Source organism: Elephas maximus, chromosome 22, assembly GCF_024166365.1.
Source record: "Elephas maximus indicus isolate mEleMax1 chromosome 22, mEleMax1 primary haplotype, whole genome shotgun sequence".
In the NCBI taxonomy this organism is placed as follows: domain Eukaryota; kingdom Metazoa; phylum Chordata; class Mammalia; order Proboscidea; family Elephantidae; genus Elephas; species Elephas maximus.
In genome coordinates, this window is record NC_064840.1 from 43,230,892 (window position 1) to 43,258,491 (window position 27,600).

The 27,600-nt window shown below is 43.6% G+C and overlaps 1 protein-coding gene across 5 annotated transcripts in view; it reads left to right on the forward strand.

Annotated features, from left to right (window-relative positions):
• The window catches only part of KIF13B (kinesin family member 13B), a 346,406-nt gene extending 319,502 nt beyond the window's left edge, over positions 1-26,904 (forward strand). For 3 of the 5 annotated variants that reach the window (XM_049865675.1, XM_049865679.1, XM_049865677.1), the window contains 3 exons: positions 1,910-1,972; positions 4,913-5,927; positions 20,814-21,254. In XM_049865675.1, the coding sequence (XP_049721632.1) occupies positions 1,910-1,972; positions 4,913-5,927; positions 20,814-21,106 (1,371 nt within the window). In that variant the 3' untranslated portion in view covers positions 21,107-21,254. Of the gene's footprint in view, positions 1-1,909; positions 1,973-4,912; positions 5,928-8,308; positions 8,381-20,813; positions 21,255-26,387 lie in introns of those variants that run through there. The other 2 variants (XM_049865676.1, XM_049865678.1) reach the window with 2 other exon arrangements.
• Positions 26,905-27,600: the final 696 nt, after the last annotated feature.

Sequence of the window (27,600 nt, forward strand, 5' to 3'; positions counted from 1 at the left end):
GTGTTGGCGAAGAATATTGAATATTCCATGGACTGCCAGAAGAATGAACAAATCTGTCTTGGAAGAAGTACAGCCATAATGCTTCTTAGAAGCGAAGATGGCGAGATTTCATCCCATGGACTTTGGACATGTTATCAGGAGGGACCAGACCCTGGGGAAGGCCATCATGCTTGGTAAAGTAGAGGGTCAGCAAAAAAGAGGAAGACCCTCAATGAGATGAATTGACACAGTGGCAGCAACAGTGGGGTCAAAACAGCAATGATTGTGAGGATGGCACAGGACCAGGCAGTGTTTTGTTCCATTGTACATAGGGTTGCTATGATTTGGAACCAACTCGATGGCACCTAACAACAAGTTACCTAGGGCTGCCACAACAAAGTACCACAAACTTCGTGGCTTGAAACAACAGAAATTTATTCTCTCACAGTTCCAGAGGCTAGAAGTCTAAAATTAAGACGTCAGCAGGGCCACACTCCCTCTGAAGGCTCTAGGGAAGAATCCTTCTTTGCTTCTTCCTAGCTTCTGGTGGTTCCTGGCAGTTCTTGGCTTTGCTTGGCTTGTAGCTACATCACTCCAATCTCTGCCTCCATCATCACATGAGCTTGTTCTTTCTGTGTGTGTCCTCCTTCTCTCTTCTTATAAGGAGACCAGTCATGGATTTAGGGCATACTCTAATCCAGTATGACCTCGTCTTAACTAATCACATCTGCAAAGATCCTATTTTCAAATAATGTCACAATCTGAGGTTCTGAGTAAACAGGAATTTTAGGAGAACATCAATCAAGCCAGTATACAGAGGGTAGGCCCAAACTCTTGCATTGGAAAGGGAAGACCTGGTAAGGAGCCAAAGACTGGGTGAGGGAATAAAGGCAGAAGTGACAGATTCTCAGTTTCTTCCTTAGAGAATCATGTCCGCTTCTATGTCCAACTGACATTTTTAACCCAGTAGTTACAAAATGAATTTTTTTTTTCTTTTCCTTCACAGTTGCAAACCAGGTTCTTCCTTTGTCTTCCCTTTTCCTTACCCTGGCTCTAATTATATTTTTATTTTTTTTAATTTTAACTTTTTAAAAAGTTCTTTCAATCACATGTTTATAAGTAACAAAGTCCTCTTTATCTCTCTTCATTCTTCTTTCATTGCTTTAGTCCATTAATTCAGGCCCTTATCACCTCATACTTGCTTTGATGCTGGAATTTCTTTACAGATTTGCTTGCCTTAGTCTTTAAATACTTTCCCAGTAAATTTGCATTCTACTGCAGGATCAGTCTTCCTGAGTTCTTTTTTCTTTGCTCAGGAATCTGTAGCGATCTCTCAACACTGTATAATCAGCTTAGTTTCAGATACCCAAGGCCTCCCATGTATTCTCACCTGCTCTCTGTCTTGTGCCCTGGAATTGTGCTCCAGCAAGACTGGCTTATTTTCTACTCACTTCTTGCAGCTACACTTCACCGATCCTCCTTTTGCGCTATGAGTTCTCCCTGGCCATCAAGGCTTGGTTTGGATTCCACCTCCTGCCTAAAATCTTTCCTGTCCCAGTCACTTCTGTCTATAAATTCTTGTAATACTGATTTGTACACCCCAGAGAGAGAGGGGGCACGAGCGTGTGTAAAAATACACCATGTATGTTACTGTTTTAACATATGTCTGGTTCCTTTAGCTGGAGGTAAGCCCCTTTGCTTATTTCTTAGGACTTCTGTGTAGTATGTAGCCCCTTACACTTGTACAGCTGATTGGTAGTGACTTGTTAGAATTGCCAAAAGTTGTAAAAATTCAGCTCTGGTGGGTCCTCCTGATTGACTCTCCAGTCTTTTCAATGACAGTATTCTCTAATGGTCTCTCTTCTGCTGCTCTTGATCCGTTACTTTCACCAACCTATTGTTTTGCTTGCCTCTTCACTTGTTTTCTCAGCCCGTGCCACGAATCATGGTGCAGTCAACCCTCCTGGACGTTGCGGTGACACGGATGGAGGAGGTAAGTCTGTCTGCCTGCTGGTGGTGCCTTTGCTGGTGGCTGTACCACATACAGTGGGTGGTCCTGGTGCTATAATTGCTACATCCACACCTGCAGTTTTTTTTTTTTTTTTTAATTTTAACGTTACTGTTTTGACAATTAACTAGAATATAGATCATTGTCTTTTCCCTTTATATTTTCTGTGTTACACTTTTCTATTTTCAACTTGTTAATCATATGATTGCTAAACTTTTAGATGCCTGACTGCTAATGTAGTCTGCTGCTTTAATAGCCCACTGCTAGGCAAAGGAGATTTCTATAAACAGAACAGCCTCCTTATTCTGAGTGTTTTGCTTAATTCTCAGTTTTACATTTCATTCTGATTCATGATATCAGCGTGAAAAGACTAATGCTAAACTGGGGAGAAAATAGTCTCTTATGATCTCCCACAGATCAACAGCACTTCTAATCTTATGAATAGCAAACCTATTTTCTCCCACTGTGCTTTCATTCTCTTAGGAAATGCTATATCTTCACGGGAAAATTTTATTTATTAAAACAACAGGGAAAAAAGCTAAATAGTTTGAAAGAAAATGTAGACCTCCATGAATTCCACTTATTCCTAAAAGACCCTTGGTATGTATTGTAGATAGTAAAATTTGGTGTTTGGCAAGTGGCCCTCTCCCTCCATGAGTAGTATTTGTCATTTTGCTGAGGCAGGAATTTCGACCTTGAGCTCCAAGACCAGTGGGACAGACTGACAACAAGTCCCTTGCTGGTGAGGGCCTCTGCAGCTCAGGGCAGCTTTGATGCTCATGTGGTGGTGGTCTCAAGGCTGGGCTTTCCCAGAAGTCTCTGGAAATGACTCAATGGTTAGCGTATAATCCGTAGATGGGAAATAGTTTCAACTCACATATCAACTCCAGCAAGTGGGAGCAGCTGCCTGGAGTGCTGTTGTGATGGGAGGATTCTGAGACTGCACTTGGGCTCAGTAGAAAAGAACATGGTAGCCAGTCAGTGCTGTCTGCCTTCTTTGATCTGCTCTTTGTTATTGCTGTAGATCTGACCTCTCATCCCTTCTTTTTCACTTATTGAATGTCTTGAATAAACTCTTTTACTTCTCTGAGCAACTTTGTAAAGTGAATATGGTAATTCTTCCTGGCCCATATCAAAGGATTCACGTGGAAGCAAGTGGGATAATATCATATAAATACAAGGCATTTCCCTAGACTGCAAACTCTTCAGGCCAGGACCTATGTGGAGAAGTTGTTGAAATGACCCTGATTGGGTTTTACCTAGTAGGAGATTATGGAACAATACCATTTCGGGATCATGTTTATTGTTCAGATTCTAGTCTCTTAATAGTTTTGTTTGTGTATTCTTCTCTGCATGGCCGGTGATGTTAGAAAGAAAATAGAAAAGAATAAATAAAACATGTACAAATTGCAGAAGAAAAATGATTGAAGGACCACCTAATCTTTTAGAGTATATATACTGGTGACAGTTATTGATCTATTGGAGTTAGTAAATTTTGCAGCCTAGAGATCCATCACAAAAATGGGCTGTTACTCTCAAGAGGTGCAGTTAATTTCATCCCTGAAAGTGTGCCTTGTGGGGAAAGGTGGGCCTTTGGAAACAGGAATATAAATGAGCATTCATGTGAAAATGCATAATTTATCAAACTACTGAGTTAAGCCAAGGAACTATAAGAAACTTATAGATCACAGCTGTTTCCCAGTTCAAATAAATCCTGTATTTCAATGGAAAATAACCATTCCTGTAATATAAATAATCTTTCCGTAAATATTGGAAAACATATTTCTTTTTCTGAATGGCACCCACCCTATCCCACCACCCCCATTCACTGTCCCTGCTTTTTCTTTTCCCCTGTCATTGTGAACCAGGAATAGAAAGATAATCTGCCGGCTTCTTAAACTGGCTTAGGTTATAAACAAAGTAACACTTTACCAGCACCTCAGAAACAGTGGGATTTGGATAAACTATGGCTGTCATCCTCCCACATGAAATATGGGCTTTGTTATGTGTCCTGCTGGAGTGACTCACAGAGTTATGTGAGAGGGAGGCCACCCCCAGCTGTCAGATCCCATTCCTCACTCTGCACCTCTCCAGAGGCTGTTTGCTGCCTAGCCTCTGTCTCCCAGTCATTAGAGGTATCCCTAACCCAGGAAGTGGAATCAGCCTTCAAAAGCAGCCTGAATGAAAGCATCTCAGAGAAAGGGCAGAGGACTGCAGGGAGGAGGAATGTGGGAGCCTTTCTCCTGCCCTGACTCCTGACCAGTAAAATCCCATCAGTCAGCAGTCCGAAGGCCATTTTTGTGTGTATATGAGCTGGTAAAGCTGGTCTAAAGCATTTTCAGATCCTCAGATGAGATCATCATTTAAATTTTGCAGCAGAAAGGTGCTCTTTTAGCCTTTTTAATGATTCTCATAATCTCCTTCGAGAAGTCAGTGGTGGTGGGCAGGGCTTCTGTGTTTCCAAGGGAGCAGAGTTATTAGCCTGAATGAAGGAAGGCAGGAGGGTGGTAATGAGTGATGAGGGAATTCAGATGATACTGTACACCGAGGATGTGCCGCACTCTGTAGTGTGATCTTATTGTATTACACCAACCCTGTGTAGTAGAGGTTAGGGTCTCTTTTTATGTAAAAGGTGAAGAAACGGAAGGGGTAGGGACTGTCCATTTTGTTTAGCACTCTACCTCTGGTACATAGTACAGTGTCTGCTAAGTGCAGTAGGCACTCAGTATTTATTATGTGAAAAGCCAAGGTCACATAGAAATAAGTGGTGGAACTGGTGTCTGTCTTACTCCAAAGCCATGAACTTTTCACTGTCAAAGCCATAATGTTGCAACTAACAACAACAAAATCATTTTCAACTATTTGGGAAATGAATCCTTAACTTTAAATTCTAAACAGTTATGCTTCCCACCTTTCCTGTTCCAGGCTCACCAAGAGAACATGGGAATTAGTGAGACACCAGAAGTGACTGTGCAGATTCCCCCTGTGGTGAAAATCTATGACAAACCAGCTAAAGTGCCCTCCCAGCAGCCACTTCCTGCAAATGCCCAGGCCCAAGAAGTTCCGGAAGGTCCTCCCAGCCCCCTGAGTGAGACCTCCAGTGGTTACTTTTCCCACAGCGTTTCCACAGCAACTCTGTCGGATGCACTCGTCACTGGCCTTGATGCTGCCTCCCAAGCTGCACCCAGTTCCCCTCCAACTCCCATCTGCCAGGTCCCCCTTGAGACTGACCTTTCATTTCCATCTGTTGTTTCATGTGCAGAGAGCCACCTTTCTGCCCCACTGGAGAATCAGACCAGCCTCCCATCACTGCCTATCCAACCAAAGCAAACTGCTCAATATAACAGCAATGGTGTATTAAAGGCCAAGGGATTGGTTTCCTTTGAGAAGCAGAATAAAGATCTGGCAAGTGCTTCCCTTGCCATTGATACACCAACATATCTTCCCACTTCTGCCCCCCAAAAGGAATCACCCAGCCAGCAGACTGTAAGAGAAGTTTCTTCTGCCACCAGGCAGCCAGGGAGCCCAAAGGATCAGATGAAGCCAGCTACCAGCTTGGAGCTAGACATCTCCAAACCCCAGTTCCCTCCTGACCTCCTATCTCAGTCATCTGCTCCAACATCTCCATTCAGAATCCAGAAGGTGCGAACCTCTGAGCTAAAGTCGTTCACGCGCATGCTTGGTGGAGACTCCTGCTCCTCTAGCACTGAGGAGGAGCAGCTGGCCTCAGGAGGGTCAGGTGACAGCAACTCTGGGGGACAGGCCTTGGAAAAACTGGAAGTTGTGTCAGACTCTGAAGAAGCCAGTGAAGTCCCAGAGTGGCTCAAAGAGGGAGAATATGTTACCATTGGCACAAATAAAATGGGCATCGTGAGATATATTGGGCCAACTGACTTTCAGGAGGGGACATGGATTGGAGTAGAGCTAGATTTACCTTCAGGTGAGTGATACCTGTTTGGAACATATGCTTGGTATTGGTTAGCATGCTAAATGTGGTCTGCTGGAGAAAGCACCGGTCTGGGTTTAGGAGAGCTAGCCTTTGTGCCTGGCTCTGCCAGTACGTCATTTTATCTCTGTGTGCCTCAGTGTCCCCACTTTACAAGATTAGGAATTTTCACTAGAAGATCTTTAAGAGTAAAATTTGTAACCTCCAGAAGCTTTTCAAAAACCCAAGACAGTAATTAAGAGTTACCATAAATTTAGTAATGAATTTCAGTGCACTTTTAGCCACAGAAGCATCTGCATTTGAAATACAGTAGGCAGCTATATTTGATTTGTTTGCTCAGGTTACAAACACTGATGTATACACGGTGCTCAGTTTTTCTCAGTTCTAAAGACTTTCTAGGCTCCTTGGCCCAGGGGTTGGGAACCTCTGGATGAGATGGTCTATGATCCATTTCAGGCTTGCAACTCTCTTAATTCTCATTATAGAGTGGCAGATTTTAAGAGCAAATAGATGATCATTTTCAGAAAAACTGAGGGGCAGGACTTCAGGAAATACTTTGTGTTTGAGAAGTTCAAAATATTTTTAACATGGCTTATGGAGATACATATATACCATAAATTTTACCCCCATTTAGTGTTTTTTTTTTTTTTTTTTGTATATTTATAAAGTTGAGCAACCATCACCATAATCTAATTTTAGAACATATACATCACTCCAAAAAGAATCCTCTTGTCCATTAGCAGTCACTCCTTCTCCCCCAGCCTTAGGCAACCATTAGTCTACTTTATGTCACTCTAAATTTGCCTGTGCTGGTCATTTCATGTAAATGGAATCATACAACATGTGGTCTTTTGTGACTGGCTTCTTTTACTTTCACATTATGTTTTTGAGGTTCAGGTATGATTAATGCTGCTGTGAATACTGTTGTACAGGTTTTTGTGTGCATGTATGTTTTCATGTTCTTGAGTAGATACCTAGGCATTAACTCTGTTTTAACATTTTGAGGAATTCCCATACTGTTTTCGAGTGGCTGCACCATTGTGCATTGCCACCAGCAATATATGAGGGAACCACTTTCTCCACATCTTTGCCAATACATGTTATTGTCTCTCTTTTTGATATTAATCATCCTAGTGGGTATGAAGTGTTGTTTCATTATGGTATTGATTTGCATTTCCTTAAGGAGGTGAACATGCTTTCATGTGCTTACTGGCCATTCATGTATCTTCTTTGGAGAAATATCTGTTCAGATCCTTTGCCCCTTTCAATTGGGCTATATTTCCTATTTAGATTTAAAAGGTTTTAAAAATCTATTCTAGATATAAGTCCCTTATCAGATATGTGATTTGCAAATATTTCCTCTCATTTCGTGGGTTATTTTTAACTTCTTGATGATGCCATTTGAGGTACAAAAGTCTTTAATTTCATTGAATGCTAATTTATCAGTTTTTTCTTTTACTGCTTATACTTTTGGCTTTTATTACTTTTGGCAGGAGTATTTTTTTTTTGTCATGCAAGTATATATGTATATAACAAAAAATCTGCCATTTCAACATTTTTTCCATATATAATTCAATGACAATAATTACATTCTTTATGTTGTGTAGACATTACCCCTATTTGTTTCCAAATTTTTCCATCACCCTTAACAGAAGCTCAGTCCCTCCAAACCAATGATTCTGTCTTTCCCCCTCCCTCTCACCCCTGCTAGCCAGTAATAAACTTTGGTCTCTATACATTTGCCTATTCTAGGTGTTTCATATAAGTGAGATCATACAATTATTATTTTTCTTTTTTGCATTTTTTTATTGTGATTTAACTGAAGGTTTACAGAGCAAATTAGTTTCTCATTAAACAATTAATATACATATTGTTTTGTGACATCGGTTGCCAATCTCAAGACGTGTCAACACTCTCCCCTTCTCGACCTTGAGTTCCCTATAACCGACTTTCCTGCCCCCTCCTGCCTTGTTGTCCTTGCCCTTGGGCTAGTGTCCCCATTTAGTCTCATTTTCTTTTATGGGGCTTGTCTAATCTTTGGCTAAAGGGTGAAACTCAGGAGTGACTTTGGTACTGAGTTAGAAGGGTGTCCAGGGGCCATACTCTTAGGGTTTCGCTAGTCTCTGTCAGACCAGTAAGCCCAGTCTTTTTTTTTTTTTTTTTGAGTTAAAACCTTGTTCTACTTTTTTCTCCAGCTCTGCCCTGGACCCTCTATTGTGATCCCTATCAGAGCAGTCCGAAGTGGTAGCTGGGTACCATCTAGTTGTGTTGGACTCAGTCTGGTGGAAGCTGTGTAGTTGTGTTCCATTAGTCCTTTGGACTAATCCATCCCTTGTGTCTTTGTTTTTTTTTTTTTTAATTCTCTCTTGCTCCAGACGGAGTGCGACCAGTGGAGTATCTTACATGGCCAGTCACAAGCTTTTAAGACCCAGACGCTACTCACCAAAGTAGGATGTAGAACATTTTCTTTGTAAACTATGTTATGCCAATTGAGCTAGATGTCCTCCCAAGACCATGGTCCCCACAGCTCTCACCCCAGTTATTAGATCCCTCAGGGAGTTTGGATGTGTCTGTGAAGCTTCCATGACCCTGCCTTGGTAAGTTGTGCTGACTTCCCCAGTACTGTGTACTGTCTTATTTATTGTCTAGTTAGTATTTTTCCCTCCTCACTCTTCCCCTCCCTCATAACCATGAAAGATTGTTTCTTTCTGTGTGGAAACCTTTTCGTGAGCTTTTATAATAGTGATCTCAAACAGTGTTTGTCCTTTTGTGATTGACATATTTCACGCAGCACAATACCCTCCAGATTTATCCACTTTGTGAGATGTTTCGCAGGTTCATCGTTGTTCTTTATTGTTGCCTAGCGTTCTGTCAATGTGCTTGTACCATAGTTTATCGATTCATCTGTTGGACTGAGAACTTATCTCATTGTGGTTTTGATTTGCATTTCTCTAATGCCTAGTGATTGTGAGCATTTTCTCATGTGTCAGTTAGCTACCTGAAGTATCTTTGGTGAGGTGTCTGTTCATTTCCTTTGCCCATTTTTTAATTGGATATTTGTCTTTTTGTTATAGAGGTATTGGATTTTCCTATAGATTTTAGAGATTAGACCTTTGTTGGATTTGTCATAGCAAAAAAAATTTTCCCAGTCTGTAGGCTCTCTTTTTACTCTTTTGGTGAAGTGTTTTGATGAGCATTAAGTGTTGAGTTTTTAGAAGGTCCCAGTTATCTAGCTTATTTTCTGGTGTTTGTGTATCGTTAGTTATGGTTTGTATCCTATTTATACCGTGTATTAGGGCCTCTAGCATTGGCCCTATTATTTCTTCTATGGTCTTTATAGTTTTTGGTTTTATATTTAGGTCTTTGATCTGTTTCGAATTAGTTTTTGTGTATCGTGTGAGGTATGGGTCCTGTTTCATATTTGTGCAGATGGACATCTAGTTTTGCCAGCACCATTTGTTAAAAAGGCTGTCTTTTCCCCCATTTGATGGACTTTGGGCCTTTGTCTAAGATCAGGTGACCGTAGGTGGCTGGATTTACATCTGGGCACTCAATTCTGTTCCATTATTCATTCTGTTTGTAGTCATACCAGTACCAGGCTGTTTTGACTACCATAGTTGTATAGTGAGCTCTGAGGTCAAGTAGTGTGAGTCCTCCTACTCTATTCATCTTCTTCAGTAGTGCTTTACTTATCTGGGGCCTCTTTACTTTCCATATAAAGTTAATGATCAGTTTTTCCATCTCATTAAAGAATGCTGTTGGTAATTGGATTGGGATTGCATTGTATTTGTAAATTGCTTTGGGTAGAATTGATATTTTCACAATGTTTAGTCTACCTATCGGTGAGCATAGTACATTTTTCCATTTATGTAGGTCTCTCTTGGTTTCTTGCAGTAGTGTTTTGGAGTTTTCTTTGTATAGGTCTTGAACACCCCTGGTTAGATTTATTCCTCAGTTTTTAATTTTTTTAGTGGCTATTACAAATGGTATTGCTTTCCTAATTTCCTTTTCATAGTTCTGTTTATTTGGATGCTCTTTCTTTTTTTTTTTTTTTTTTGCCTTATTTCTCTAGCTAGGACTTCAAGCACTGTTAAATAGAAGTGGTGATAAAGGGCATTCTTCTCTTGTTTCTCTTTTCAGGGGGAATGTTTCCAACCACTCTCCATTAAGAATAATATTGGCTGTTGCTTTTGTATACCCATTGCCGCTGAGTAGATTCCAACTCATAGCTACCCTATACAACAGAGCAGAACTGCCCCATAGGGTTTCCAAGGAGTGCCTGGTAGATTTGAATTGCTGACCTTTTGGTTAGCAGCCGGAGTCTTAACCGCTACGCCACCAGGGTCTTGTATTAAAAAAAAAAAAAAAAAAGTTGCCATCGTGTCGATCCTGACTCATGTTGAGGAATTTCCCTTCTATAAATATTTTATTGAGATTTTTATCAAAAATGAGTATTGGACTTTATCGAATGCCTTTTCTCCATCGATTGAGATGATCATATGATTCTTTTGTTTTATTCATGTGATGGATTACATTGATTTTCTGATGTTTAACTATCTTTGCGTACCTGGTATGAATCCCACTTGGCTGTGGTGTATTATTTTTTTGATATGATGCTGAATTCTTTGGCTAGAATTTTGTTGAGAATTTTTTGCATCTATATACCTGAAAGATACAGGTCTGTAATTTTCTCTTTTTTGTAGTATCTTTGCCTGGTTTTGGTATCAAGGTTATGCTAAAAAAAAAAATATTATTATCTTTTCTCTTGTTATGGGTCTGTTCAGATTTTCTACCTCAGTTTTTGTTAGTTTAGGTAGCTAGTATGTTTCTAGATCCATTGCCTACAGGTTTTCATATTTGTTGGAGTACAGTTTTTCATAGTACTCTGTTATGATCCTTTTTATTTCAGTTGGGTCTGTTGTAATATCCCCATTTCATATCTTATTTGGGTTATTTGGGTCCTTTCCTATTATCCTTCTGTCAGTTTGGCCAGTGGTTTATCAATTTTGTCGATCCTTTGTTGATTCTTATCTATTGTTTTTCTATTCTCTATTTCATTTACTTCTGCTCTGATCTTTATTATTTCCTTTCTTCTGGTGACTGTGGGGTTCCTTTGCTGTTCTCTTTCTGTTTGTTTGAGTTGTATAGCTAATGTTTTGATTCCGTCCCTTTCGTCTTTTTTATTTTTGTATCTATTGCTACATCATGGCCAAACCTTGCTGTGTCCCAAAAATCTAGGCATGATGTGTTTTCATTTTCATTTGATTCTAGGAATTTTTTTATTCCGTCTTTTATTTCATCTATTACCCAGTGGTTTTTAAGCAGGCTCTTACTCAGTTTCCATGTATTTGATTTTTTTTTCCCTTGCTTTTCCTATTATTTCTACTTTTATGATGTTATGATCAGAGATGATTTAATTTTTCTGTGTTTTGGATTTTATTGAGGGTTGCGCTATGGCCAAAGATGTGGTCTATTCTAGAGAACATTCCATGTGCATTGGAAAAGAATGTGTACTTTGCAGCTGTTGGGTGGAGTATTGTATATATATGTCTATGAGGTCAAGTTGGTTGATTGTGGCCTTTACATCATGTTTATCTTTGTTGAGCTTCTTTCTAGATGTTCTGTCCTTTACTAAGAGTGTGTTGAAGTCTCCTGCTGTTATTGTAGAACTGTCAATTTCTCTTCACTGCTGTTAGAATTCATGTGTTTTGGAGCCCTGTCATTGGGTGCATAGATATTTATTATGGTTATGTCCTCATGGTTGATTGTCCCTTTAATCATTATGTAACGCCCTTCCTTGTCTTTTTTGGTGGATTTTGTTTTAACATCTATTTTATTTGACGTTAGTATTGCTATGCCTCCTCCTTTTTGGTAGCTGTTTGCTTGATTTATTTTTTTCCATCCTTTGATTTTTAATATATTTATGTCTTTGTTTCTAAGATGTATCTCTTGTAGACTGTATATTGATGGGTCCTGTGTTTTTATTCATTCTGTCACTCCTTGTTTCGTTATGAGTGTGTTTAAGCCATTTACATTCAGTGTAATTATTGATAGATGTGAGTTTATTGCTGTCATTTTGTAGTCCTTTTTTTTTGTGGTGCTGACATTTCTTTTTTCCTCTTACTCTTCTGTGCTGAATCCCTTTTGTTTGTAGGGTTTTTTTGTTTGTTTCATTTTTGTAGATATTGTGTTTACTGAGACTTTGTTTTTCTTCTTTATTTTTTATTATTGTGCTTTAGGTGAAAGTTTATAGCTCAAGTTAGTTTCTCATACAAAAATTTATACACACATTGTTATGTGACCCTAGTTGCTATCCCTACGATGTGACCACACATTCCTCCTTTCTACCTCAGATTTCCCATGTCCATTCAGTCAGCTCCTGTCCCTTTCTGCCTTCTCACCTCACCTCTGGACAGGAGCTGCCCATTTGTTCTCATGTGTCTACTTGAACTAAGAAGCACACTCCTCACAAGTATCATTTTATGCCTTATCGTCCAGTCAATATTCTTTGTCTGAAGAGTTCGTTCAGGAATGGTTTTAGTTCTGGGTTAACAGAGAGTACAGGGGCCAAGTATTCTGGAGTTTCTCCAGTTTCAGTCAAACCATTAAATGTGATCTTTTTACTAGAAGTTGAGTTCTACACCCCAGTTTTCTTCTGCTCCATCAGGGACTCCCTGTTATGTTCCCTGTCAGGGCAGTCATTGGTGGTAGCTGGGCACATCTAGTTCTTCTGATCTCAGGCTGATGGAATCTCTGGTTTATGTGGCCCCTTTTGTCCCTTGGGCTAATATTTTCCTTGTGTCTGTGGTGTTCTTCGTTCTCCATTGCTCCAGATGGGTTGGGACCAATTGATGCATCTTAGATGGCCACCCACTATCTTTTAAGACCCCAGATGCAACTCACCGAAGTGGGATGCAGAACATTTTCCGAATAAACTTTGTTATGGCAGCTGACCTAGATGTCCCCTGAAACCACGGTCCCCAGACCCCTGCCCCTGCTACACTGTCCTTTTTTCTTTATTTTGGTGAGTAGGTTAGTTAACTTTCTTTGTGTTTACCTTGAAATTTACCCCCATCCTCTTAAGTTTAAACCAGTCTTTTATTACTTGATATCGCCCTGACTTCCTCTCCATCTGAAAGTTCCATACCTACACTGTTCATTCTCTCTTTTATTATTCTAATGTTGCTGTCATTTACAGATTGACCTCTCTGGTTCCATGTTGTAAATCTTTTAGTTTTATTTTATCCTCAAGAGTTTATTACCTAGGTTAGTATCTGGCTGATGTTGTTCTCTGTCCTAGATTCATGTTTTTGTTTGATATTGTTTCTCTAACTGAAAGACTCCCTTTAATAATTCTTGTAAGTTTGGTTTGGTTTTTACATAGCCTCTTTATTTCTGTTTATCTATTAATATCCTAATTCTACCATCATATTTGAGCAAGAGTTTAGCACGTTATTTTATTCTTGGTTAGCAAGTTTTTTCTTTAAAGGTTTTACATATGTTATCCCATTGCCTTCCTGCCTCTGTGGTGTCTGCCAAGTAATCAGAGTTTAGTCTTATTGTTTCTCCTTTGTATGTGACTTTTCATTTTTCTCCAGCTACTCTCAGGTTTCTTTCATTGTCTTTGGTTTTGGCGAGTGTGATTATGGTATGTCTTGGTGCTTTTCTTTCGGAGTCTATCCTGTATGTTGTTCATTGAGCTTCTTGGATGGTCAGCATTTTATCTTTCATAATACTGGGAAAGTTTTTTGTCAGCATGTCTTCAATGATTCTCTCTGTTTTCTCCCCTGTACTGAAACTCTGATCACATGCAAAATTTTTGGTTTTGATTGTATCCCACATTGTTCTCAGGGTTTCTTCATTTTTCTTCATTCTTTTCTCTGATTTTTCCTCAAAAAAAGTAGTATGCTAGGATTTGTCTTCAATTTTGCTGATCCTGTCTTCCATTGTTTCACATTTCCTCCTAAAACCTTCTATTGCAGTGTCCATGTCTGAATCCTGTTGTAAATCTTTTGGATTGCTAATTTCTGTTTTTCTGTGATGTCTAGTTTTTGTTTGGCATTTTGTTTCTGTATTATTTTCCTGAATTCTTCCATTGCTTTGTCTGTGTTTTGCCTGTATTTTCCATGATTTTGTCTTTTTTTTTTTTCTCCTTATTTTTGTCTTCCTTTTCCTTCATCTCTTGAAGAGCCCTGAAAATTAGAATTTTGAATTCCCTATCAGGTAGTTCCAGTGCCTTTTCTTCTATCGGAAGGTCATTTGATGTTTTATTTTGGTTGCTTTTTAGAGCCATCCTGTCTTTTTTTTTTTTTTTTTAAATATGTTTGGATATTGTCTGCTGTCTTTGGGACACTCAGAAATTATTTTCTTCATTTATTGGTTGTAGATTTGTTTGTTTCGTCCTGCTGTTTTATTTGTTTACGTCTAGACAGGTGGGCTGGGTGTGCTTTGCTGCTTGCTCCTCTGTGGGCACTTCTGAGCACCTTGTCTAGGTGAGCAGGGCCAGTTGCTCAGTTATGGTGTAGCAGGGCAGGTCCAGCGTTCGTGAGGGGTGGGGATAGGTCATTTGCAGCATGTACTGGGGCTGACAGGGTGGGGCTGGGGGGCAGTGCAGGTTGGGGTCTGGTGGTCTGTGCTGGTGCAATCTAGGGGCGTGGCACTCAGTGCACATGCAGATAAAAGGGAAGGAAGAGGATGTGATGTTCGGAGCTAAGTGGGTGAAAGAAGAGAGGGAAGCAGAATCAAAAAAGCACACACACAAAAAGGCAGAACAAAAAGTAAATAAAATGGTGGCATGGTAGGATTGGGTGGGTAGCGGGGGACAGACCCAGCAAGGCTATTTGCCAGTGGCTTACTAGCCAAGTGGTGCAGTTCGTCCTGTTGAGAAGGGGTGTGGGCAGTGGATGGGGCTAGGTGGGCAGGAGAAAGGAAAGGTAAGAATGGGAAGAGAGAGAGTAAACAAACAAAAAACAACACCAGCAAAAATTAAATATGTTGCTGGGCACACCGGCTATTGGGGGCAGGGCAGAACTGGAGTGACCGCACGCTGATGTTTCCCTCGCTGGTGGCATGGCACAGCCCATCAGGAAGGGTCAGAGACAGCACAGGACCTAGATGGGAAGGCGAAGGAAAAGGAAGAAGGGGAAAGAGAAAGAAGTAATATGGCACTGAGATAGCTGGCCTGAGCTGGTATCTCTCCGGCTTAGCAACTGTGGCCTGTTGGGAATCAGTGGAAGCCATGTAGCAGGAAGAAGGTTGCGGGGGTGGGAAAGTGTGTTTCACTGGTTACCAGGTGCTCTATCTCCTGTTGGGAGCTCCATGAAGTTGCCTTCCTGTACTCCCTGTCTGCTTTTCTTAGCAGCTGAGGTCCAAGACAGCCAACCCATGTCACGTTAGCTAGCCCTCCATTCCATAGCCCTTTCTGTTCTCTGTCAGTTTCTTCTTCCATTTGGTGCTTGATCAAATTCTTTATCCCTTTGTTTGATGCTTAGGGCTCTAGGACTGATGTTCGTATCTGTTTTACTTAGTTTTTCAGGTCTTTGCTGTAGAAGGACAGCATGGTGCTTTTGTCCATAGTATCATGTTGGCTCTGCCCCATTTACCTTTTTCTGACTGACTTATTGCACTCAGTGTAATGTTTTCAAGCTTCATGTTGTAGCATGTATCAGGACCTCATTTCTCTTAATGCCTGTGTAATACTCCATTGTATGTATATACTACATTTTGTTTATCCATTTGTCTGTTGGTGGATATTTACCGTAGGTTGTTTTCATCTTCTGACTATTGTGAATAGTGCTGTGATGAACATTGGTGTACAAGTATCTTTTTTGTTCCTGCTTTGTTTTTTTGAGTATCTACCTAGGAGTTGAATTGCTGGATCATATGTAATTCTATGTATAACTTTTGAAGCCCTCCAAACTGTTTTACATAGTGACTATACCATTTTACAATCCCATCAGCAGTGGATGAGGGTTCCAGTTTCTCCACATTCTTGCCAACCCCTGCTGTTTTCCAGTTCTTTTTTAAAATCATAGCCAACTTAGTGGGGGTAAAGTGATATCTAAGTTCTTTGTCCATTTTTTAGTTAGGTGTGTGTCTTTTCATTAAGTTGTAGGAGTTCTTTATGTGTTCTAGATATTAAACTCATAAGACATATACTAAACCAAGCCCACTGCCATCAAGTTGATTCTGACTCATATCAACCTATAGGGCAAAGTAGAACTGCCCCATAGGGTTTCCAAGGCTATAAATCTTTACAGAAGCAGACAGCTACATCTTTCTCCCACGAAGTGGGTGGTAGGTTAGAACCACTGACCTTTTGGTTAGCAGCTGAGCACTTAACTACTACACAACCAGGGCTCCTTATAAGATATATAGTGCTCCCAAATTTTTCCCCAGTGTATATAGGCTGTCTTTTCACTTTGTTGATTAAACTCCTTTGGTAAACAAAATTTTTAATTTTAATGAAGTCCCATTTATCTCTGTTTTGTTGCTCAGGCTCTTGGTGTCATATCTATGAATGCACTGTAAAATATTAAGTCCCAAAGCACTACCCCTATGTTTTCTTCTAAGAGTTGTACAGTTTCAGTTCTTACTTTTAGGCCCTTGATCCACTGTGAGATGATTTTTATATATGGTGTGAGGTAGGGGTCCAACTTCATTCTTTTGCATGTGTTAATCCAGTTGTCCCAGCACCATTTATTAAACAGACTGTTTTTTCCCCATTGAATGGACTTAGCACGCTTGTCGAAAATCAGCTGACCATAGATGTGTGGGTTTATTTCTGGACTCTTGATTATATTGTATTGGTCAACGAGTCTATCATTATACCAGTATATAGTATGTTTTAAAATCAGGAGCTGTGAGTCTTCCTACGTGCTTTTCTTTTTTCAAGGTTGCTTTTTTTTTGACTCTTCAGGGCCACTTGCCTTTCCATATCAATTTGAGGACTGGCTTTTCTATTTCTGTAAAGAAGGCTGTGGGAATTTTGATGGGGATTGCACTGAATGTTTAGATTGCTTTGGGTAATATTTACATTTTAATGATATTATGTCATACAATCCATGAACACAGAATGTCCTTCCATTTATTTAGGCCTTCTTTAATTTCTTTCAGTAATGATTTATAGTTTTCAGTGTACAAGTCTTTCCCTTCTTTGGTTAAATTGGTTCCTAGGTATTTTATTCTTTTAGATACTATTGTTACTGGAATTGTTTCCTTACTTTCCTTTTCAGATTGTTCATTCCTGATGTATAGAAACATGTTTGATTTTTGTGTGTTGACCTTGTATCTTGGCAAGAGTGTTTTTAAGGCCAGTTAGCTTACTTAACTGTAACACCACCTTCAATTTTGACCACACTCAATTTTGTTTATTCATTAGAGATTTTTAGCTTCACACTGTAATCCATCCTGACCTCCTAGTATTCTCATCATTATCATTTATGATGAAAAGGGAGATGTAAAGGACAGTGAAGTTTTACCAGTCAGTATGTGATTAGGATTCTTAACTGCTCAACCATCATGTCACCTCAGGGTGGGAGCAGCCTTTCCTTTAGATGAGGGTTGGAAGCTGAACAGATGGATTTTAAGCGAGGTTTGTGAGCAGTGTAGGTGGAGGAGTATAGTGAGAGTATAACCCTGTTGCCCTTAAGTCAATTCTGACTCATAATAACCCTATAGGACAGAGCAGAACTGCCCCATAGGGTTTACAAGGAGCAGCTGGTGTATCTGAATTGCTGTACTTTTGGTTAGCATACATACTCTTAACCACTGCACCACCAGGGCCCCTAGTAAGAGTATATAAAAAAGAAACAAGAGTATAGGGGGTAGTTTTTCTTGGTCAGAACAGAATGTGAGTCAGGGAGTGAAGGGCGAAGAGCTCTATGAATGGAAGTCTGTAGACAGCAGGAGAGTTACCTTGATGCATTGGGACATCGAGGTCACTGCAGAGCTTTGAGACAAGCAGTATCACTGGATGTGATGTGCCCTGCAAGAAGTGACTCAGAGAGAAACTCCGCCATGTGAGAGAGAAGGCTTTCTTCAGTCATTCTCTGGTAGGACTGAGCATCTCGGAATGGGGTTCTGTTACAGCACAGGCATAGACCTGAGCCTTCATACTATCTGCAAGCTGAGGGGAAGGCATGCATTCAGATCTGGGGCTGCAGGCACTTGACCATGGATAACTCCTTTGTCTCTGGGCCTGGAAGTTTAGCTATGAAGTCACTCACTGTCTTTAAAAATAGCTTTGGCAGAGAATATCTTGAATCGTACGTGGTTCTAGATTATTGTAGCACCAAAAAAAAAAAAAACCCAAACCCATTAATGTCGAGTTGATTCCAACTTACACCCACCTTAATGAACAGAGTAGAACTGCTCCATAGGGTTTCCAAGGAGCAGCTGGTGGATTAGAACTGCCAACCCTTTAGTTAGCAGCCGTAGCTCACTATATAGCTCTTAACCACTGTGCCACCAGGCTAGAATATATTTTAAGTTCCATTTCTGCCGAAATGCTGAGGGGAATTAGGAAAGAAATTTTTATCTGTAATTGTGCTTAAGAAAGCAAATAAATCAATTTGTCCAACAAGTAATTATTAAGCACCTACTATATTCCAGTGGTTAAGAGCTCGGCTGCTAACCAAAAGGTTGGCAGTTTGAGTCCACCAGATGCTCCTTGGAAGCCATATAGGGCAGTACTCCTCTGTCCTACAGAGTCCCTATGTGTCGGAACCAACTCCACGGCAATGGATTATGTTCCAGTTACTGTTCTTGAATCTGGGGATTCTTTGGTGAGCAGAACAAAGTCCCTGATTTCAATCAGTGTTTATTTTATAGGAGAGAAAATTATTGAGTACACAAATGCAATTCAGGTAATAATAAGTGGTATGAAGAAAATGAAGTGGGTAAGGAGATAGAGAGTGATGGGTGTAGGGGATTTTAAATAATACATAGGAACGCAAAGCCATGCATGATGTAAAGGAGAGAGAGTGAGGAGTTGGGGCTGGGTTAGTGGGCAGGACGGCACTCCTGGCCAAGGACGGTATACCCTGAGTGTACAAGCCCTGAGGCAGAATGAGTTGGGTGTGTTTGAGGAACAGCCCAAAGGCCAGGTTGAGAGGTGAGCAGTGGCCACTTTCAGAATTTGGCCTTTTATTTTTTATGGTAGGAAACCATGAGAAAGTTTGAGCAGGTGGATGATGTAATCTGATTTGTGTTTAAGAAGTTCACTTATTTTAGGGAGAAGAGACATAGGAAGAAGAATGGGAACTTAAGGCCAGTTAGGCTGTTGTAAATCTCCAGGCAAGAGATGATAGTGGCTTAGACCAGGGTGGTAGTGACTGCAGTGGTAAGTGGTTCGATTAAGGAAAAATCTGAAGGTAAAGCCACCAGGACTAATGGATTGGATGTGGGATATTAGGAAAAGAAAGGAGTCCTGATAACACCTAAATTTTTGACCTGAGCAACAGAGTAGATGATGTTGCCATTTACTGAGTTGTAAACAACTGAGTGAGTAGCAGGTTATGAGGGGAAGGGGGTAGGGAAGAATCAAGAGTTCTGCTGTGGGCTGGTGAATCCGAGATGTGTGTTAGATGTTCAGGTGGAGATGTGGGCTATCTGGGAGAGAGCAAAGTTCAGGCTGGAGACACATTTGAGGGGCATCTGGATATACCTGGTATATAAGGCGGGTGGCCGAGAGACCCAGGGGAATGCGTCGGACAGAAAAAGAAGGCGAGGATTTTGCTCTGGGGCCCTTCAGCCAGTGAGATCCAGAAACAGAGGAGTCACCATGATGGGCAGGAACTAGGAGTGTATCCCAGGGACCAAGTGATGCAAGCTTGTTAAGGAGGAGTGAGGTGTTGTGTTGCTGAGAGGTGGAATAAGTTGAGCATGTTGTTGTTATGTGCTGTCAACTTGATTCCGACTCATTGTGACCGTGTAGGACAGAGTAGAACTGCCCCATAGGGCTTCCAAGGGTGTAATCTCTATGGAAGCAGACTGCCACATCTTTCTCCCTTGGAGTAGTTGGTGGGTTTGAACTGCCAATCTTTTGGTTAGTAGCCAAGCTCTTAACTGTTGCACCAGCAGGGCTCATTGAGTGAGCATCTAGTATGGTAATTGGCTATGGCAAGTGGAGGCTGTTTTTGACCCTGAGAAGTGTGGATGGGCAGGTGGTCCAAAGCCTTTTGGAGAGGGGTGAAGAAAAAGGGCAGGTTAGGAAATGGAGACAGTGAGAATAGAGAACTCTCTTTTTTTTTCCTGTAAGGATCATGTTCCCCGCCTGTTCTCCGCTATGACAAACTAACATCGAGAGGCTCAGGGAGGGTGTCCTCCCTCCAACACATGCTATGTGAACACTTTGTTTTCTCATCCTTCACCATAAAATGTCTTCTATTTGATTTTTACAAATGAAATTCTTCTTTACCCTGTGTTGACATACCAAGTATGAGATCCATCCAAGCATAATTTGGTAATTGGAATCATTCCACCAGCACCATCCATCCTATGTTCACATTTTAATCACCCAGATTGAAAATTACCTATGCCCGCTATGGGGGTGTTGGTTCCATCTCTGTTTTGGTAGTTTACCTGCTCCTGGTACTTTAGAAATGGCCAGAGTAGAACTCTGGCCTCACACCACAGGGCAGACGGCCTGGGTATGTGTGTCCCTGGTGACCACTGCTGACAGCAGGGAGCCTGGCCTCACCCATCCATCTGGCCCTCGCCTCACGCTGTGCCGCCGGGCCTGGGCAGTGTCCGAGGACTCAGTCTGGGGCAAGCGGTGCCCTACAGAGTGGGGCACTTGGGGTGGGGGGCGCTGGGTGAGCACTTCCGCAGCCTTTTTGGAACCACCTCTAAGTCGCGGTCTCTTCTTTCCCCTTCCAGGTAAGAATGACGGTTCTATTGGAGGGAAGCAGTACTTCAAGTGCAACCCTGGCTACGGGCTCCTAGTGAAGCCCAGCCGCGTGCGGAAGGCCGTGGGCGCAGCCCGGAGGCGCAGCACGGGGCTCAGGCTGCAGGGCGCCGCGGCTTCTGAGGCCCGCAGGAGCGCCACCCTCTCTGGCTCCGCCACCAACCTGGCCTCCCTGACGGCGCTGGCCAAAGCTGAGGTTGGAGCAGCCCTGCGGGCGGAGAGGAACCAGAAGAGCACCGAGAACCGAAAGTCCTGGGCCAGCTAGGCCGCCGTAGGTGCCTCCTGGGGACACCGCCCTGGCAGAGTCGGGCACCGTTGCCTGCCTGGTTCTTTGCGATCTTCCTCACAAACACTAACCAGAGGGGAAGGCGGTGTACCCTTAAGAGCCTTGCCAATAAGGTCCCACGGGGAGTTGGGGCAGAGCGGGGCGGTGGGGGGCGGTGGTGGTGGTGGTGGTGGTGTTCTAGGGTTGGAGCAGGGGCTGTGAGGGCTTTCTGAAAGAGACAGGGCTGGTGACCACTCCCTGGCTCTACCAGGACTCCTAGAGCTCTATTCTTTCTCTACCCAGAAAATGAGGAGGCATCTTTGTTGCCGCCGCCTCAGGGTAGCGGGCTGAAGGTTCTAGGAGCCCAGAATGTTCTGGATTGTGTGGAGCCGAGGCCCTGGTGGCAGGAAGCCCTCCGCTCTTCTTCATATCTGCCTAGGGGCCTTCCCCAACAGAGCCTTTTTTTTTTTTTCCTTTTCTCTCCCGTAACCCCCTGTAATCAATTAACTTAAAAAAAAAATAACCATAACTAGTGCCTCCTTTCTTCCCCCAAAGGCGGGGCTTCCTCCCTCTGCCTGAACCGTCATACCGTTTGTCAAGTCCCAGCTTGGTTCTCAAGCCTCTCCTTTCGCTCCCACCCCCAAATTTCCCACAGTGGGTAACAACGTTCCCATAAGTGCCTCTAGCTCCTTGGGGCTTCTGGCAACGGTTCTGTGCCCCAGAGAGGACGCAGGGCCTGAGCGCCTCCTGCCCACTTCCTTTTGACAGGATTTATAGGTGTCTTTGTAGGGTTTTTTTTTTTTTTTTTGTGGGTGTTTTAGTGTTTTTAAACCTGGAGTTTTTTTTTTTTTCTGTTTGCCCTTTATTCCCCTAACAGAATGCTTAGAGTATATTTATTTGTATTTATTTTTTCAAAATTTGAAATCTTTCGCGAGCCACAATCGTTGTCTGCCTCAGCCAGGGCACAGGCGCCTCCCGTGCCTTTCCACACAGCGGACTCTCTGGCCTTTGGGAGCTGCCGGCTTCCTGCAAGATGGAAATTCCTGGCAGCCCCAGAATGCTGAGATGGGCAGAGGATTTGAGCCCTCCATTATTGTTTCTCTAGAAGCCCTGGTGGCACAGAGGTTAAATTGCTCAGCTGCTAACCAAAAGGTCGGCAGTTCAAACCCACCAGCTGCTCTACAGGAGAAAGATGTGGCAGTCTGCTTCTGTGAAGTATTATGGCCTTGGATTCCATATGGGGCAGTTCTACTCTGTCCTGTAGGGTCGTTATGAGTTGGAATTGTCTCAAAGCCAGTGGGTTTGGTTTTTTGGTTTATTGTTCCTCTAATGCAGATGCACAAGTGCCCTTACTCTAAAGCGAAAGCAAAATCTTGGAGAATTATGTTGTGTTCCTTTAGTCAATGGTGATGTAATTTAGAGGTATCACTACCTTATTTGGTGCAATTTTGGTTTCTGGGAAGGTCCTGAAGATCATTTTAGCTTCTTGGCATATACCCTGACTCCCTTGACTAATGCTATGGGCTGGTGGGTTGGCAAGTGGCCCTATGGAGGGTAGTGTTTCTCCACTGTCCCCATGGCTGCCCTTAGTCTTGCCTCTTGGGCCCTTGTGGCAACCTCACAACCTGGCCCGGCCCCAAATGGTGCCTTCTGGAAAGGCTAGCACATACCAGAATATCACCTGGCTTCTCGGCTAGGAGGCTCCTTGTCCTGCCCAGACCTCCGTTAATGCTGGTTTCTTTGGGGTAGGGTTAAGACAAACTTCCGTGGAAGGCTGGGAGAGGGCTAATCCATTTGGAGATGGCTTGGTGTGGAGCTCAGTGTGAAATGCAGGAAAGAAAGCCCAACCATAGGGCCTCAGGGCCTGAAAGACTCTCCTTGGTAGATACTTCCATTTATCTTTCAAAACAAAATGAGGTGCCCAGTGTTTCTAGTGCTAAACGTTGAAATGCCACTCTTGTTCCCGATACTGTCCCTGCCCATCACCCTATGAGCCTCCTGGGCCTGCTCAGAGAGCTGGTCTTTCAGGACAGGCCCTTGATTGCAGACCCTGTCCTCTTAGCCCCAGCGCTGACCATGGCCCTGTAGCTCGCGGGCCCCAGAAGCAGTGGATAAGGTGATTTGTACATGGCACCTTTGCAGCCTGTTTTTAGTTCTCATGTTTAAGAATTAAAAATGACACACTAACATGCTTTTGTTGAAAAATCTCAGTTCTCCTAGGGATTTGAAGCTTCTCACAAGATGTAATGCCAGGCTCTCTGCCTTCTGATGGAGCCTCTTTGTGTAGACGCAGGGCCCTGCACAGCTCATGGTGGACTAGCATGCATTAGTTACTTGTTCTGGTGGCCTGCACCATGGCCTCCTGTCTGACATCTGTAATAGCCAGCTGTTTGCCAGAGATTTGCTGCTTCTCCCCTGACCTCCCCCGCCCCCCCAATCTGGTGTAGGTGGCTGAGTTACCATGTGGATTTTATGTGAATTGTTCATACTTAGTTTGTGCTGATCCAGGTTATACGATCTTGTCTTGGGGTTTACTGGCCTGCGTCAAGAGCTCAACCCTCTGAGAGGTGGCTTTTGCTGCCCATTTCCTCCAGCGTCTGGGGGCTCCCCAAGGTTCAGTTGCATTTTAACTGAGGGGAGGACAGATCATGCCACCAAGAGGTCAGGATACAGACCAGCAGCACCTTTCACCCAGAAGCTTTATCTTTGCAGTGCTCACAGCTTTAGAGCAGGGAGGGTCTCCTCGCAGTGAAGGGGAGAGAGCCAAGAAAAGCTAAATGGTTTTTCCAAGTTTACACACATGGCTAGTGGCAAGACAGAGGCTGGAGCTCTGCTCTCTGCTCTTCCCTTCGTGCCCACGTGAAGCTAGTGACTCTGGTAGCCTCAGCCTCCTCAGAACACGCTGTCCTCCTCTGGCCTGCCCTCTGTCTCTTCTACAGACAGGGAGCAGACAGCTGGGAGAGGTCAGTGTGGATTAGTACTGTAACCCAGTGCTCGGCACCCAGTGCGGTGCTGCAGACGGCCGTGAGGAGGCGTCCTCCCAGCCTGGTGGGCCCAGCAGGTTTCTGTCCTGGAAGGTAGAGGTCTTTGTATTTCCTCCAGGCCCATGGCCCAACTGGAGGGCCTGTCAGGCAATGCTGGCTCCTTCCAGTTCCTTCCCAGGGGAGGTGGGAGCCCTTCTGTCCTTTATTCATTCCTGCCTTCAGCTGGCATTTTCTGAACACCTACTGGGTGTGTGTCACTGAATTAAGTGCTGTCAATTCTGCTCTGTTTTTCTACTTAACCTCCTTCCATCGCAGAAGATTTCTTTTTTAGAGATTTTCAGTTAGAGACTTTTTCACATCTACACTGTCATCAGTTTCACTAATGGAAGTAGGACCGAACAGTCCGTTTCTGTGAAGGAGAACAGTGTTGATGCTCAGATCCTCAGGTCACCTGTTCTTGTTCAGAAAGTTTTACACCAAGTTCTCTGGAGAGAAAATACCTTAAAGATTTAAGGCTGTTTTGGCGTGTGTGCTTCCTTTTTATCTAGTAATGTACATGTTGGAGTCCATCTGCCTGTAACACGCTTTAAACAACCTTCCATAGAATCATCTTGGGCAAGTCTGTTGGGGGATAAGGAGTGTCGTACTCTCTTTTTTATCATTCGGTTTAATTAAAATTGAACAGAATATAGTGGGATTATTGACGAACAAATTCTTGTTAGCTGGAACTCTCAATAATGGGCAGGCCTGGGCTGTGTTTTCCAGACCAGCTCTTTGTTGTTGAGGAGGTTTTGGGGACCACCAGCCCTACCTCCGCCTCCTGTTCTCACGCAGCCCAGCCATGCTTTTCCTTCTCCTGGTCTGACTATTCACACACGCCCAGTTTCCTTTCCTGAGATTCTCCACTGGTACTGCCTGCTGCCTGAACACGGGGAGGCATTGTTTTCCTGGCACCTCTGGCACTCCCCTGGCCTTCTACTGAAGCACCTCAAGACTTTGTTGTCCAGAATGGGCTGGGGCTGGGCAGCTTTGTTCACAGCTTCCAGCTGTTCCTTACAGGGATGAGGGGTTCAGGCTCACTGAATGGGAAAAGTAGTCGTTTCTAGTAGGGGAAAAGGTCTGTTGCTGCTCTCAGTTTGCCTAGCTCTTAGCTTTGCCCGGGTCTCCTTAGAATGAAGCGTTTTAGGGCCTTGTCCTGGTACTGTGTTAGAGAGAGGAGAAGTTTGTCCGGCTGGTGTTGCAACTAAGGAGCTCTGACACGTGAACTCACCCTGTACTGGGAGTAGGGAGCCCCAGCCACCCTGGGGTTCCGTTCCTCAGCACCTCTGTCAGCATGTAGCACGTTGAGACCTTCCCCGACCCACGGCCAGCCATGGAGATCCCTGTGCACCTGTTCACCCTGCCACGCTTGGGCCCATCGGGAGGCAACCTGCAGAACAGGGCAGCGGGGAGGGTGGGTCCTTGAGTGTGGTGTTTGGTCCTGACCCTCCTGTCTTCCTGTGCTATCACATGCAAACCCCCAGGTGCCTTGCCAAGGCAGGTGTGTGGGACTGGAGAGATGGGTTGGTGGGGGGACTGCTAGGCGTCCATGGCTTCACTGTGTCCCCATGCTGGGCTCAGGTGGAGCCCCTCCGATCTAACAGGTGAGGAGCAGGACATGTTGGAATGAAGCCTGTTCCGGTTCAGTTTTTTTTCACTCTTGCTACATTAGTTTGTGACACAGTGGACATATCTGCTCAGGCAGTGAGTCAGGATCTAGCATTTGGTCCTGATGATGGTGTGTGGGGGTGGGCGCGGGGGCAGGGACAGCCCTATTTCATTATGTCCTGTATTCCTGATGCTGGCTCTGGGATTTAGCCTGGCAGAAGGAATGGGACAGCACAGACAGGTGGGGAATGGAAGTAAATGGTCAGCAGTGAGGGTCTGCATCCGAGGTGTATCAGTGAGCAGTCTGAAACGAGTGGCTGGAGACATGTTCTGAGGAGACTTCTCTCTGCCCCACTCTGCACTTCAGTTTCTTTGCCTCCTGCAGGTCAGGCCCTTTCTGAGGAACTGGCCCAAGGAAGCTGGAGGGCTGCTGGCAGGAAGGCTGAGGCCTGAGGAGGGCGGGCAGCAGGGACTGGAGGAGAAAACAGTGATGCTATGTGTGGTTAGAGGGGTTTCTGGAGGGACTGAGAAGGCTTATATGTTTAGGGAGTGAGTTGAGCTGTTAGCTGACATTGACCACTGAGGAGTTTGGAAGGTATAGGTGGTGTTACGCACCCCCTTACTCCCTTGTTTGTTCCCCTTGCTTACAGTTCCCTGTATGTGAAACAGACAAGTTCGTGGCTATTTGTTCTGCTTGCTAAGATCGGCCTTGCTGACCACGGTGCTGTGTGCGCCTGTGCCCCAGGCCCCTCCCAGTCAGCCAGTCCTGGGGACCTGACTGCTGCCCCTGAGGTGGGCATGCCTTACCTGCCGGGGGCTTGGTGTACAACCTTTTCACTCTGAAGACATGGACTCACTTGTACCCACAAACATCTTTCTCTCAGAAAAGTTCGTGGTGCCTTCCTGCTGGGCTGTTGACATTGTGTGGGAGAGTCTTGTAACATCTTTCTCTGTGTGTGGATTTCTGTACATATGATGGGTTCATATTAAGAAGTGATTTGGATTTGGGGATTATGTTGATTTTGTACACGTTAAGTGGGAGTTAACAAAATCCAAAGATCATGTAATGCGTTGTAAAGATGTTGATTTGTAGTGTATAACGAACTAAACTGCTGTAATTTTGTACCATATATGCCTTTCGTCATATGACCAATAGCTAAATAAAACCAGATGATTCCTTACCTGTGTCTGAGGTTAGTCTTGTTTCTTCTTTGCTCCTACCCTGGCCCAGGTGTTTTGGGGCTCATTCTAGACCATCCCACAGGTCAAGGCGTGTCATTGTTCTGAATGATCATGGTAGGGCTTTTCAAGATTGTGACGAGAAGAAGGAAGTTCATGGAGCAACAGCAGGTCTGAAGGTACACCCAACTACACATAACACCTGCCTCTGGCCTGCTTCTGATTTGGCCTGAAGAACCCAGGGAGGCCACATTGCTTCCCTGGCCAGCCTCATACCCCTTAGTTTTAGATCTCAGTCCCTTAGAGAAGCAAAGAACCGATGATACTTTCTGGTGGCCTTAGCTCCTTAACTGGAGCTCTGCCCAGCCGGTAGATGGCTGGATGGGGAGGGACAGGCACTTCTCTGGGGAGGGGTCACCCCAGTGCTCAGGCCAGGGTCCCTACACTTTACACTACCAACTTGGGAGCAGAGGACTTTTCCTATTGCTGCAGAGATGGTTTGACCCTTGAAGGTATTATAAGGTGTATAGGAAAGAGGCTGGCCAGATCTGGGGGATCCCTGTGGGCTATGGAACCTCATGTTAGCTTTGCTGGGCCCTGGATGGTGGTGAGGCAGTGTCCTTGTGTTGCCTCACTTTGTGTGCTGTGCGCCCAGTATGGGTTTGGAGCAGTGCCTTTGAGGAT